A 15,266-nucleotide genomic window follows, 5' to 3' on the forward strand; every position below is an offset into this window, starting at 1 on the left:
TTCCCTTCCATGTTGCACTCTGTTCATTTCATTTGTCTCTTTCCTCTATTCCAAATAACATTCAGAGTCTCCTTCCACTTTTAGCTATAAGGCTAATCTAACCTTGATCCTTTTTAAAAACTTCTTTTTGTTTTCTTTTTACCACCACTGGCCTCTCTCCACTCCACTCCCCCCACACAGAAATGAACTGTTTGATGATCAGTATCAAGCAAGACTATTGTAAGCACTGCAGACTCTACATAAACAGTGGAAGACAGAGCCCCTCTGACAGGCGCCCCTGCCTTAGCTTAGGCACCACGGATAGGCCATCCTAAGCACGATTCTTTAAAGAACCTTCCTCCGGTACTGTAAGCCTCACCTGAATCCTTTATTTCATTTTCTGGTACTTAATGTGTATACAAGAGTGTTGATGCTGCCGCAGAAAATGGGCATCTGGAACCACAAGTGTGACAAGACAGAGGAGCTCTCTGCATTCTAGTGGGGAGAGCAGAAGACACAGGTTTGCAAGGGTGACTTCCAGTCGGGGGATTTGAGGTGGAGTGAGTGGGTCCACCTGAGACGGGGTGGTCAGAGAGGGGCCTTCCGAGGGGGCGACATCTCAGCTGAGTGTGAAGGACAAAAAGGAGCCTTCGGCACAAGGGGCCGGGGGTGGATGCTCCAAGTCTAAGGGAATAACAAGTGCAGAAGCCCCACAGTGGCAGAGCATGGCCTGTTTAAAGAGAAAACTGTTCCTGCCTCCAGTTAAATGCTGTCAGGGACTCAAGCTCCTTTCCTCCAGAGCACTTCTGCGCTACAACATATTTATTAGTAGTATGCTTGGTGTCTGCCACTCCCAATAGATTTTAGCAACTATTTCTTGACGGCCACTGTGTGCATGGCACTGGGGGTCTCACAGTGAGTCATGCAGTCTCTGCTTATCGATGTGACTGCAACCAGATCAATAGTGAGACAAGGATCCGAAAGTTAGGAAAGTAAAGGTCCGGGGCCTTGGGCCTTTGGACCCGCTCCCCCTTGCAGCCAGGGGACACACCTTCTCCAGGCTCTTACCAGAGTTTAGAGAGAGCAGGAGCACTGGGGCTACCAAAAGAATCCCGACCACGCGCCAAGAAAGGCGCCTCTCGGGGAGGCGGGGACGGCAAGGGCGCCGCGCGCAGGACGCCATCATCCTCCTGGATATCTGTGGGAACCCGAGAGTCCGCAGAGCAGTATCAGACGCAACAATTCCCCCAGTACCCAGGTGTCATTCGCCCAGGCGCGGGGGCGTGGCCTGGGCGGTGCTTGGGCGGAAGTGCCTGGACTTCCAGACAGTGTGGGCGGGGCCGGCAGGCGGCTGGAGGCGGGGCCTGCGAGCGGGGCCCTTTAGACTGGGGTCTCCCCACCCGGTGGGCAGCCGCCTGCGTCCACTTCCGCGGGCGCCCTGCGGCGCCCCCATCTGCTCACCTACGCGAGGCCCCCGGCGGCTTGCGGGACTCGGCCGGCTCCCCGCCGCATCTGGAAGGGTCGAAAAGAAACGAGAGCTGGGGGGTCATCCTTTCCGCTCCTTTCCGGAGCGGAAAAGCGCCTCGCCCTGAAAATACAAACCCAGAGCCCAGGCAGCGGGTCGTCGTGGGGCCAGCACCCCTCGGGGCTCCGGTCGTGTCCTGAGGCACTCGGGACTGTCCGGACCCCCTGGGCCCTTGTTTCAAGAGTTGGCAGTGATCGGGCATATTTAGGGACAATACTTGTGATTTCCGGGGCTCAGCACCTGCTCTTGGATCTTCTCAAGGCCTGCTAGATTTCAGAATCTCAAAGGTTTGGCCACTGCACTCCCAACCCCTAAGGAAAGGATAGGAGATGAATTATTAAAGGACACCGGGCCATTAGCATATCGGGCCTCACCTCTCTGGGGCCCTTGCCCTTGAGCAACTGAATGTTTTATTGAAGAGGAAAAAACATGCACGACAAAGGTAAGGACAAGGGAGTATTAATTGCCAATCTCCTGGAGATACTCAAAGCCGTTATTGTCGGGATGCGAGGAATTGATAAGAGAGAGCTCTTCTGGGGAAACAATCTCTCGGTGGAAAGTCAAGCGGAAAATGAAGAATGAGCCAGATCTATTTGTAGCGTTGTGATTAAACCTGTATGACTAGTAAGAGGAAAAGTAACATGACCTTTATTAAAAGAGCACACAAAAGGAGGTGACATTTTCTTCCTATTAGCTGGCAAAGAAGGATAAATGTCAACCAGCGTGAGTAAATGTATCGGGGGCCAACACCCTCAAACTTTTGGCTTTCAACCAGCGTGAGTAAATGTATCGGGGGGCCAACACCCTCAAACTTTTGGCTTTCAAGTTAACTTGTCCATATATTAAGTTTTCAAATGGACATGACTTTTAAACCACTAGTTGTTCCATTTAGGGTTCATGCCAAAGAAATCGTCAGAGCTGTGATCAAAGATGTATAATTTAGGGGAGGAAAATAAATCCTAAGTGTCTAGCAAAAGTAGAAGGCAGTTTTGATAGGTGGCTTTACGGTATGAATGTCTAGGCAGCAAGCAGTGTAAAAAAAAAAACCCATGTTAAAAATATGATACCTATGTAAGTGGAAAAAGCAGATTCCAGATCAGTATGTGCCTTTTGGTATTCCTTTATTAAAACGAAAGTAGTATATTGATACATGTAAATAGAGATTAGTTGGACATATACCAAAATTAACTAATACTTGAGAGGATTATGGATATTTCATTTTCTTCGTGCTTTTCAGTTTTCTATTACGGTCTTACATTACATTTGGAATCAGTAAAGAAAAAAAAAAACCAACTGCTATTGTTTTCATGAATGGTACTGATGAAACCTGCACCACAAAGAGTCGAGGTATGAGACGATGGGAAGGACATGTAAGCTCTCTGCATACACTTCAGATTCATATTCTGGAATTACAGAAATCTCTCTCTATTTTTAAAATTCTGTACCCAAAATGCACTGAAGACATTCTGGGTTGGACAAACCGTGGAATTTCCTCTTCCCAGACCAAAACATTATTTTCAATTCTAGGGGCAGCCTGTAGGCCACAAAATTGTGGATTGTTGTATAAAATCAACACCTTACCTACTATCTTGGAGTATAAAAATGAAACACTCCATGATGACACTTAACTGAAGGAGGTATATATAATTAAGGAAACACTGGAAACTCAAATGAGGGAGAATTATCATTTCTGGAAATTCTTAGAATTGTTAAGAGTGATAGGACAGAAATGTTTTTCAGCTCAATGTTGACATTATTTCTGCAAACAGACAATCTATTTCTTAGTCTTTGCAACCATCTGTACACAACGATATATGTCAGTTGTATGTCAGTAAAGCTGAAAAAAACTTCCACGTTTATTTCTAGGCTTGGAAGTCACATTTTCTCATGAAAAAATTTAAAAGATGTGGAACGGTATATGGCTAGTGTTTGGTTTCTTAGTGTCATATACTAGATTAGATTCAAGACTTGGGGTTTTGCTGGAACTTTCAATCAGTCAAGTTTCTATGCCTGGTGTTCATCAAACCACTCTTAATATAATTGAGTACTTTCACATTGATTATTTTTATTTGACGCGATGCATCACATAATTTATCTGAAAGGTCCCGAGCCCTGTTCCTTATTTTTCTGGACAAGCTCTATGAAACAGGGTCAGAGTTCTCTTGCTGTAGCTCCAGTGCTGAGACAGTTCTGTGTCTGTAAGGTGTATAATAAAAACCTATATATACTGAATGAAATAAATGGGAGTTGCTGTCTCGTGCATCTAACATGCCTCTGCCAATTCTCCGCCACCATGGATTTACCAAATGCCGGGGAAGCTCTGAGAGATTTTGTTGTAAGAATTTTAAGATACTGGGAGCAAAGTGGGGTTTGCCTCTAAAAGGAATGAGCTACAACTGTGTGCACACAAACCGTTCCTGGATCGGGCACTGCAAGCTGTGTTACGAAGCAGAGCTGCTGTCTGTCCCTTAGCCTTGAGATCGTTTTAGTGACTTGGTTCAAAGGGAGAGTGTCGACAGTGAACTCCTTGAAGCCCTGACGGGAATGGCACTCAAGAGTCCAGGCTTTGAGTGAAGCAGGGGAGTAAACACTCATGGTTTCTGCCGCTCCCCCTGGAGATTCTGTCACACTGCTGAAGTGCAGGAGAGGAGAGCACGGAGAACATGCCTGTGCGTAGACCAGGTTTGGAGCTACGTGCTACATCTCCTTTCAGACTGTGAAGGCCAGTGGGGAGGAGGTAGGTGTGTGAGGCTGTCATTAAACACAGGCCAACTTCTGGAAAATAAATCGTCATGTTGGATGATCCCTGGCCTCCTAAATTAGTCTGTTTCCATCGCGCTTATCAGAGGTCGGGCTAGCAGCAGGAATGGGCCTGTGAGTGCTCTCAGGAGAGGCTTTCCGCTGCCATGGTGAATTACACACGAGGCGTTTGTGAAAACCCGAAAGAGGATGGCTAAACAGGATGGTTCAACCATCTTGCTGATGTTGGCCCTGGGGGCTGTGCCACCGCCCTTTGTATCTGGTAAACACCTGCCATTCAGTTGACCTTCTTATTTAGCTCTTACCAGCGAGGGCATTCCTGTGGTAAGCCATTACCTGCCCCGGGATTCTAAAACAATCAAGTGCAGAAAGGAAGGCATTTCTTAGAAGGAACACATACTCCTTTTGTTTCCTCTTGGCTTGTGAAGGTTTAAAATGTAAATATATTACAAACCATAGTCCACAAGTAGATTTAGAAAGGAAAATCTTTTATCCCTTTCTTATTATAATGATGGAGACAGAACATTTTATTTAAACGTCATAGATTTAAACTAACGTACACCTCACACTTGCATGTACACAAAAGGCAAATGAGAAAAAAGAGAATATTAGCACTAGGAATAACTTTGGAGACCAGCTGGACCAGCCCCTGCTTTTCAGAAGGAAAATGTAAGGCCAGAGGTTAACACAATTGTTCAAGAATACAAATAAAGTTTGTATTTAAAAATTTTTAATTTAAAAATTTTTAAACTTGAAATTCAGTATTTTACCCATAATTAGTATATAGAGTATTTCCCTTATATAAATGTTGCACAGGTAAAAAAAGTCTCATGAATTTCTTGAAATTAAATGTCCCAGGCATCAGATAGTTGTTAACCACAATACTCACAGACCTACTTCATGCTGGGTGGAAAAAAAGGAATTTACATTTTTTTCATGTGATAGGGAATTTTGATTCTAAAACAGCCCAGTGCCCAACTATTTTCTAGCCCTCCTTTAAAATGTACTTCTTCAGGGGCGCCTGGGTGGCTTAGTTTAGCGGCCGACTTCAGCTCAGGTCATGATCTCTCGGTACGTGAGTTCAAGCTCCGGGTCGGGCTCTGTGCTGACAGCTCAGAGCCTGGAGCCTGTTTCAGATTCTGTGTCTCCCTCTCTCTGACCATCCCCTGTTCATGCTCTGTCTCTCCCTGTCTCAAAAATAAAACGTTAAAAAAAATTAAAAAAAAATGTACTTCTTCAGAAGCTTAAGATGTAATAGATTTCCCTGTGTTCCAGCTAAGCAAAGCCATTTAGGATCTTTTTATATATTCATAGGTCACTTCCCTTTCTTCTTTTGGTGACCTGGCTGTATATCTTTTGCCCTTTTGCAGGGAGGGGGAATGGAGAGGGATGGTTTTTGAATTTTTAACTCTCTAAATATGCCTGTTTCCCCTGTCCATGATATAAGCTGTAATTTTTTCTTCTGGTTTGTCAGTTGACTTTGCTTATTCTGTTTTTCCCTACCTTCCATGATTTTAAAGAAAACTTCCAGTTGATGTTCGGCTCACTCTTTATATTTATCAAGGTCAATTTGGCAGAATACACTCTAAAAGCAACTTAAAACCCAGGATTACACGTAGATAGCAGTAGTCATATGCGAATCTATTGTTAAATATCCAGGAAGATTCTGATATTTTCTAGATTATTAGCATGACCCATAATATCACACCAGATAATTTTTGATCCGTAAGTATGTGGACTAGTTAAGGACTCCAAGACCACTTATTTATATATTAATTTTTTAACTTCTTTTTAAAAAAAATGTTTTTTAACCGTTTATTCATTTTTGAGAGATAGAGAGAGACAGAGCATGAGCAGGGAAGGGCAGAGAGAGAGGGAGACACAGAATCTGAAGCAGGCTCCAGGCTCTGAGCTGTCAGCACAGAGCCCGGCGCGGGGCTCGAACTCCCGAACTGTGAGATCATGACCTGAGCCGAAGTCGGACGCTCAACCGACTGAGCCACCCAGGAGCCCCAATTTTTTAACTTCTTAAAGTCATAGTTTCTTAGTTTATTTAGTGTATTCTGAATCCATACAAAAGTAAGCCACTTGCTTTTATAATAAAATTATTCTTTTATTTAAAATAGTTATGTTTTTGTAAAGAATAGAGTAAAAGTGCTTTTGAAAATCAACTTAGGGATATCCAAAACTCATTGTTTCAGATATTTCTCTTGAAAACCTCTTCTCCAGAATCATTTAATGTTTTTTTTAATACACAGAAAATATTCTTTTTTCTAAGGAAAGTAAAAACTGATATAGCTATATTTTACTCAGATCTAATAGGAGGAGATTTTGCTCTATAACAGAAAACCTAACTATTTAAGTAAGACTTGTGTACAAAGAAACATACATGAAGAAAGGTTAGCAAAAAATCAAAGGTTAGCAGAAAAATCAAAATATTACCAGCGGTTATCACAGAGTAGTATAATTCTATGTGACTTTTTTTTCACATCGTCCCTCTGGATTTTCAAATTCTCGTTAATGAGCCCATTCCATAGTATGGACATTTGAAAATAAGAAAGAAAATACAAACTGGTAAACCAAGATCCTAGGCAACACCTTTGTCCTTTAAGTAAGTGAGGCTATTTATATAGCCCAAGGGCAGTCTTTTCCCCTAAATGGATGGTGTGTGCTTTGAGCACAAGGACAGAGGGTGAAGGGGTGACAGTAATCCAAACTAAGAGGAGGGAGCTTTTTCTAGATTCTGGAGGCATTTCGGCATCTTCAAGTGCACATGCTTGCATCTCTGTGAGGTCACTTCCAGTTGGGATTTTATGCGTTTCACATCTTATTCTGTTGAAATGAATCGCTTCCTTCCCGACCAACGTTTTAATTCGAGGTGTTCTCCAGCTTTATATACTTTGTCAAGGAAGGACACTGAAATAACAGGATATTTTTATTCAGATGACAGCATGGCTGAAATGAATTACCCGGAACTTGCTGGTAATAATCATGAGGACAGTATTACACCAATTATGAGTTCAGAAGAAGTGTTTATTGCCTTCTTTAGCGGTTGCTGTGCAGGGCACAAGAAGGTATTGCATAAGCTGAGACACTTAATAGATAAGAGAGAGATTAATGAATAAGCTGACCTTTCCCCGTTGCTGCTTTTGTCAAAGGAAAAATGTTTCTCAGCGTTGGGCAACTAAATAAAAAGAGCCTCATTCCAGAAACAGAGGTTCCTCATAACACACCAAATGTTTCTGAGTGTCTTCTGAGCCATGTTGTGGCAGGGGAAAGCAAACAGGAGCTGGTAGTTTGGAGGAGGGCCAGCCTCAGAGAACAAGTCCTCGTCCCCCAACACCGTCAAGACTGAAAGAAATTATTGTATGGTCCGTGATGTCCAAATGCTTCCCTGCCCATGCTGAAGCCTCTCCTCTTCCTCAAGGCCGGGAAGACTGTCCTTCCGCCAGCGGACAGATCCCTGTTGAGGCCCATCGGCTCACCGGACACCCCGTTATTACTGCCACCTGATCCCCCATCATTGTTCCCTTTCTACCTCGTGACACGTCCCAACGCTTGGTACCTGCGTCATCTTTGAACATTCTCACGTCCTTCGGCATGCAGCTGTGTCTTTGGAGTCTGCCTCTTGCCCTGTATCACCCTCTGCCCTTGCACTTGGCTCGAGTGCACGGGTCCTAAGCTTGGTACAGACACTAACTCACTCCTTGTCTGCCATATGTGGCCACAAATGATCAACCTCGCTCCTGTGGAGCACTGTGGCCAAAATCCCAATCTTGAAAAAGAGACTTGTGACAAATTCATTTCGGACTTCCTGTATTATTATTCAAACGGTGGTCAACAGTCAGTCTACACAATTTGAGATGCACCTTGATATAAAAAAATGTGTCCAAAAAGTTGAGGATAAATGAAATTTTGATAAATTTATTCTCAACTGTTTAGTGTACACTTCTCATTTTAGTAAGTCTGTACTTAGAATTTGGGGAAATTAACTTACTCATAAGTTAATTTAGCATGGGAAAGAAAACACATAAGTACAATATTGGTAGATTACAAGTGACAAATGTTTGAAGAATGAATGAGCAAGCGAATGAATGCATTGGTGTTACTGGGCAAAAACAATAAATGAAATATTGGAGACTATGGCATATAAGCGTATATACAGTTTTTAATGATAAAAGGATGGTGGTTATTTGGTAGAAACCACACCAGGAATAATGTTATACAGTCAATATAATCTCAGTGTATAACCCTGTAAATGTGAAGAAGCTTAAGAGTACTAGCCACTGGATGAAGGCTATTATAGGTCATTTTTATATACTTTATATTTTCTGTATTTTCTACGTTTTCAATAAGCACATATTACTATTAAAAGACACTATTTTAAAAATGGTATAGGCACTAAGTTCTATGAGTGCCAAAGAAAGACATTACTTTGGACCACAGCACATTGGGAGGGCTTCTTGGGTGAGTGAATTCTGAGTGGAGTAATGCAGATAGGATTGGAAGGAAAATGGTAAAGCGTTTAGGTGGGTAACCGGCCAGGATTGAGGAGATATCAAATGATATTTTAGGTATAATTCTGTGTTATTTTTGAATTGACTTTCGTAAAGACAACCATTGCCCTCACAGTGGGCAGTTACTTTGTGTGTTTACAGTGGGTGGCAATCCGGCTAGGGATGAATCAGTCTGGCCCAGCTTTTCCATCATAGTAAAGGACAAGCAGTACATCACCCCAAGAGCCTCAGAGGCATAATGTAAAGTATTCCTGAAAGCATAGTATTATCTGTCTTATTTTATCTTAAAATCTGCATTATTTGACTTCTGTTCCTATACCTATGTATTTGTGTTAAGATATAAATAATGCTCTTTTCATTTCAAACTACTGGGATCACAGTAGGAAAAAAAAACACTCTCTTAGGAAATCATGCCATTCCTGTCTCATGACTTCTATATCCTACTGATACACTAGTCAAGCTTCTCTAAGTATATGCTCTTGTGAGAAGAATCAGGCTGATGGTTATTATAGCTTCAAAAAGTTAATTACTAATACTGAGTTTTTAAAAAGCAATGCACATTTCATTTGCTTCCATAAACAGTCATGGAAAACAAACTGTTCAGCAAAAGCAAGGTGAGTACAAGCCAGAAAATAAACGTGGGGATTCGCAAATTTCTATTTAGGAGAAAGTTGACCATACCCGATATATTTGTTCAAACGATTTGAATTGCCTATGTCTTGATTATAAAATGCCTCTCTGACCCCTTGCCTTTTCCTGTGGCCACTTCTACTGTCCGATGTTGAGTTTAAGATTTGGGACATGTGTGCAGATATAAAATGCCAAGTTTAGATAAGTGCACATTGATATATGGGAAAGAGGACAGAAAGGAAATTGACGAAAACACATGATACTTTTTGCTTCTGCTTTCTACAGGAGTGGCCAATCCCCTTTATGGCATTTTCGTGCTGGTGTTTCAGACACCCAAGAATCTGAATAAAAATTTTAGGATACTTAGGCACAGCCAGAGGAAGCAAGGACTGGGTGAATTGCTCTGTATGGTAAAGAAAAAATGGAATTTTGAATTTACGACAAGACCAAGAGTCAAAATGAGGTACCCTGAGAACACATTAAAGATTTTAACAAAACTGACGAGTGTCTAATGTGAGAGTGGCCTAGGAAAAGACTGGAAAGCCAAGGCTTACAGGGGAACTAAACAGTGAGAAAACCCTGATCATATGATAGAGTTCAGGGTTTGGCATTTTTCTTCTGAAGGACCAGATAGTAAGTCTTGGTCTGTGTGGCTTCTACTCAATTCTGCTGTTAGAGCAGGAAAACAGCCATGAATAGGCTAACAGTGGGGGAGGCTGGGTTCCAATACCTATATTTACAAAACAGTCAATTTTTAGTCCATTGATTTCTAATATTCACTTCTACGTGTGTGCCACTTTGGCACACATAATTTGGTAATTTCCCTTTTCACCCCGGTCCTGTAGCAAACAGCTAAACAGTGAGCACCCAACAGCTACGGTAGTAGGCTGGTACTTTGACTAGGTGGCATGCATGGATGAGGTGTGGTGACAAGCCCCTGTTGGGGAGGACAGGAAACAGGAAGGAGAGAGCAGTCCTAGGAGACCTGGTGAGGCAGAGAATTCAGTGGGAGTCAGAAAGCAGGGGGTGGTAAATGCAAAGTCTCCACAGGATCCCCAGGTGATCCTGCACATTTAAGGGAAGGGGGAGCCAGGGGGACACCCAAGTGCCAAATGCTTGCGTTCCACAAGAAAACAAAAGCTTGCTTCTTCTCGAAGGTTTATAGCACCAGCGCACAAAAATACAGGAATGCTTTGAGAAAACAGTGCCCGGAGCACAGCGCAGACAGCCATCACCCAACTCCCTGGAAACAAGAATCTAAGAAAACAACAACCAAGGCATTTCCAGTTCCTGAAGAACTTTCTATCTCCGGTGGTCCCAGTGATCCAGCCAGAGCAACATCTTAGGCACATCCTGTTCTCACTTTCGCTCTGAGTTACTGACAACATTATGAATTCAATATGTACATTACGTACCTGCTGTTCTCCTGATTTGTTTGCACAGTTTGAGGACTTACACCGCTCTCTTCTTGAGGATGTAAATGGATACTCTCCTTACGTTTTTCATCTGTAGTTTTGCTAATTGGCAGAGGGAGAAAAATAAGACAAATAATTTTATACATTTCAGTCTTGGAAGAAAGTAGTCAGTGGCTTTCATTTTGAAATTGAGGGCATAATTTGCCTCAAGTTTCTGAAATCCTTGCACGATATGTAAGAGGAAAACAACCAAATCCCACCTCTCAAGACTAAATAACTCAGAGTAGGAGATAAAACTAAAACCATCCTGTACGTTGCCAGGAGACTGAATTGCTTATACACAAGTGTCCATGCCTTCAAACGACATTTGCTTCCAAAGTCATTTTGACTGGTAAATACTGTTTACCACCAGGTGGTGACATTTAAGCTTCACAAGGGCAACAGCTTTGCACAACAATCTTACACAAGGCTTCCTTCTTCCTCTACAGCGAAGATAGAAGTTCTGTTTTGTGTACAGTTAACACCCAGAGTTTGGAAAGCAGCAGCAGTTGTCGGGAGGTGTGTGAGGACTAGGGTAAATCCAAGCATTTAAGCACTTTTAAATGTCAATAACAATCACATGTAAATAACAATAGCTCACACTTTCTGACATTCATCCTAACTGAGGCACCATGTTAAGTGAAGTAGGAGCTATTATTGTCCCCACATTACAGACAAGGAAAATAAAGTTTAGAGAAGATGAGTGCCTTGCTGAGGGTTTCATAGCTAGTACGTGGGTATGACACGGCTCCTAATGATTGCAAAGCCCATCATCTTACCTGGGATGCTACTCTGCCTCTTTGGCAGTTGTTTAAGCACTTCATTTTACATAAACGAAATGGTAAATGGTACAATACCAGTACCCTTAGAGGTCAAATATGTGTTGGTATTAGGGACTTAAGGATCGAAGCGCAAAGAGTTAACTCACTCCACTGCCTCCCAGTGCTTCCTCATTGCTCAGTTCGTCTTTACCCTTTGGTGGAAATTAGAATGAGGGTGTCCCTGAGACAAAGAGGAAGACTGAGTCAGAAGCCAAAGTATTCCCAGAATGAGGAAGGACGAACTTGAGATCCACGCCTGAGGAAGAGTAGAGGGTTGTACTGACAGGTGTTATGGGCGTCCACGGAGCAATGACTAAGTGGTTAGCCGAGGAATGGCGTAAAAGCAGTCTTGGGTGAGTGGTACGTGGGGTGTGAGAAAATACAACCTTAATATACGTTGAATGAATACCTATCCAGTTGATTGATGGTGGTTATGAGATAACAGAAAATATATATTGTTTTCTTCCCTCAGTCCTTGGCACGGATATCTGAAGCCCATGTATAATTTTAAAAGCACTAGGATGATCTCTTGTTTTAATATTTATTTTTTGACCCCATCTCTGACACAGTTCTCCTAAAATCCTTGTGAAGTCCTAAGTGGTAAGAGCACTAGGAGAATCTTTTTCAAATGAGGTGACTCTGGCTGTGCTCGTGGATGGCTCCCGGATAGCTCATTGGTCACTAGAATGATGAAACTGTGATCAGAAGGTTGGAATTTCAGCCCCATCCCCTACCCTCCAGAGAGGGGAGAGAGGCTGGAAATGGAATTAATAATTGATCATGCCTACATCAACAAACTTCCATAAAATCTCAAGAGGTATGGGGTTCAGAGAGCTTCCTAGCATGTGAATGTATCCATGTTTGGGGAATGTGATGCACCCCAGCTCTGTAGGGACAGAAGCTCCTGTGCTTGGTACCCTTCCAGACCACACCCTATGTCTTTCCTCAGCTGGCTGTTCATTGTATTCTTTCTCATATCCCTTAATAAACGGATAAATATAAGTAAATGCTTCCCTGAGTTCTATGAGCCACTTTAGCAAATACATCAAACTCAAGGAGGGATTCCCGGGAACTCAGATTTATAGCCCATCTGTCAGAAGCACAGATGACAACTTGTACTTGAGATTGACATGTGAAGTGGGGTGGGAATAGTCTTGCAGAACTGAGACCCGAAGCTGTGCGATCTGACATTATCTCCAGGTAGACAGTTTAAGAATTGAATTAAGTTAAATTGTAGGACACACAGCTGGTGTCACAGAATTGTTTGGTATGGGGGGGAAAAAAACCCCCGCACATTTAGTGACCAGAAGTCAAAAGTGAAGTGTTCTGTGCGAGCAGTTAAGGGGACCCAGGAGGAAAGACAGATTTTTGTAATATTGTGGTTAATGTGAACATAGGAAAACACAGGGAGCCTTTGCACAGAGGGGCTTTAATAGTTTTGTCACACTAAGCATTAAGCCAACAAAGACCTTAAAGTGCTGTCTCACTATGGACAAGAAGGCTGTTTGTAGAGAAAAGGAAATAGATCAGCGGCAGAAACGAGGCAAGGATAAACGGGCTCTGAATGGACAAGTGTAACAGCATTACTCCTCAGTGATCAAGCGCATGACTTACCTTGTTAACATTTGTCGCAAGTATTTAGTAAATACACAGTGAAATGCCAACTGTGCAGATAACAGCATTTTTCACTAGTGAAATATCAGGCCAGTGAGGTTTTGTAATCACAAAATGAACAATTTCAATTTTTAAACATGCAGTCACTCAAAATGAGTAAGCAGACTTTTATTCAAACCTTACAAACAACCTTTACATTTAGCCTGAGATTAAGCAGGAGAAAGTTGAACCCGTGGTTACTTTTCATTGCCCAGTTAAGCATCTGAAAACAAAATATTTCCAGTGAACACGCATTTATCAAACATGATCATCCCAATGAACTTGACAATGAATAGTGACCCAAACCAAACTGTAATTTACTCTGGTCTACATGATCTTCAGAGCCTAAAAGGACCTATTTAGTAACGATTTTAAAAAGTCACAGAACTTTAAGTCTGCATGAATGGACTTCCCTAAGTTTTCAGCAAACCTAATAAAGGCTAATGAAGGGCTTCATAAGGACGGAGGCCCTGACAGAAATATTATAATTATCCTATAGTATAATAACTGAGAATAAAAAGGAAGAGATTGCATACTATTCTCTAGGAGAATAATGTACTCTTAATGTACCAGAGTCCCTAAAAAAAAAAAAAATCCAATAAAGCAGATGGGAAATATTGAAAGAAAAACAGAATTATTCCCGTTTTGTGCTGTATGCTGTACTGGATGATACAGAATCAGATTCAGAAATGAGCAGCTGAAATTTTTACCTGAGAGCCAAATGGGTTCAGGATTCTAAGATCATCAGGCTGAAGCCCTACCCCTGAACAACTTCCTGCTAGTACGATTTTAAGCAAGCCACTGAATGTCTCTGCAAACTCAGAGCCTTCTGCTTTGGGATAACACCGTTTTTGGGCTTCCCTACCTCATAGGGTTGCTTTGAGGAAGAAACAAGACAATAAATGGTAAAGTATTTTGTAAACAAATATATTAGCTGTTACAACTCTTCATGAATCTTAACTACTAATGCAAGGAAAAGTAAAAAAAAAATCATTAAAATTATTTTTAAACTAGACTTGTTGTTGTTATCATTTTGCGACGTATACAAATACCAACTCATTATGTTGCACACCTGAGACCAATATAATGTTATATGTCAATTATACCTCAGTTAAAAAGAAATCACTTAGGGGCATCTGCGTGGCTCAGGGCGTTAAGCCTCCGACTTCAGCTCAGGGCGTGATCTTAACGATTTGTGGGTTCGAGCCCCACGTCGGGCTCTGTGTTGACAGGTCAGAGCCTGGAGTCTGCTTTGGAGGCTCTGTCTCCAAAGAGACATGCTCTGTCTCTCAAAAATACGTATACAAAACAAAAACAAAAGAAATCACCTAAAAAATGATTTTGAGTAGTTACAGGAGGTCCCTGCTCATAAAATGTTCATCGTCTAGGGAGAGGACTGAGGAGACAAGAGCTAATTTAATAGAGCATGGGAAGGCCCAATGCAGGGCAGAGAGAGGAAACACATGACCCTCTGCTTTTTAAAAAGTTTACATTGGATTGGCATCCTCTGTAAATTATCAACATTTCAGTTTCTGTAAAGCTTGTTTAAGAGACTCTTTGCTTAGAACGTTTACCGCAGAAAACTGTTCACTTAAAGTTATAAACTTTCTCATAGATCTAGGATTTGCTCATCAAGCTTATAACATTGATCTCATTGACTTTGACCCAATGATTTTGTTAGAAATAAATAGTACAAAAGCTGTATGCGTTCTTTTCCCAGTCAAAATGTTTATTTAGATCTTAATCTTTGCAAAGGTTTTGCAAGGTTAAAAAGTAAATGGTGTTTATAAAAGTTTGGGTTTTTTTTGAATACTCCAAAGCAAGTCTCATTTCTTCCATACTGGCAGCCTGTGATGGCAACCAGTGGGTCACATTCTCTAACTTCTAGTGCCTTGATGAGGGCTGTGTATAGAGGTCTGAGTCTGGA

The 15,266-nt window shown here is 41.9% G+C and overlaps 1 protein-coding gene and 1 long non-coding RNA gene across 2 annotated transcripts in view; one reads left to right on the forward strand and one right to left on the reverse strand.

Annotated features, from left to right (window-relative positions):
* Positions 1-1,294: 1,294 nt before the first annotated feature.
* LOC131496140 (uncharacterized) lies at positions 1,295-8,409 on the forward strand. The gene is made up of 3 exons (XR_009254335.1): positions 1,295-1,946; positions 2,742-2,851; positions 7,692-8,409. It is a non-coding gene; the product is annotated as an uncharacterized LOC131496140 (long non-coding RNA).
* CR1L (complement C3b/C4b receptor 1 like) overlaps positions 3,771-15,266 on the reverse strand; it is a 70,010-nt gene continuing 58,514 nt past the window's right edge. Inside the window, exons 18-19 of the mRNA XM_058701400.1 lie at positions 10,827-10,928; positions 3,771-7,180 (exon numbers count right to left, since the gene is read on the reverse strand). Coding sequence (XP_058557383.1) covers positions 7,168-7,180; positions 10,827-10,928 — 115 coding nt within the window. The 3' untranslated portion in view covers positions 3,771-7,167. The remainder of the gene's footprint in view (positions 7,181-10,826; positions 10,929-15,266) is intronic.

The sequence above is a fragment of the Neofelis nebulosa genome, chromosome 15, assembly GCF_028018385.1.
Source record: "Neofelis nebulosa isolate mNeoNeb1 chromosome 15, mNeoNeb1.pri, whole genome shotgun sequence".
NCBI classification, from domain to species: domain Eukaryota; kingdom Metazoa; phylum Chordata; class Mammalia; order Carnivora; family Felidae; genus Neofelis; species Neofelis nebulosa.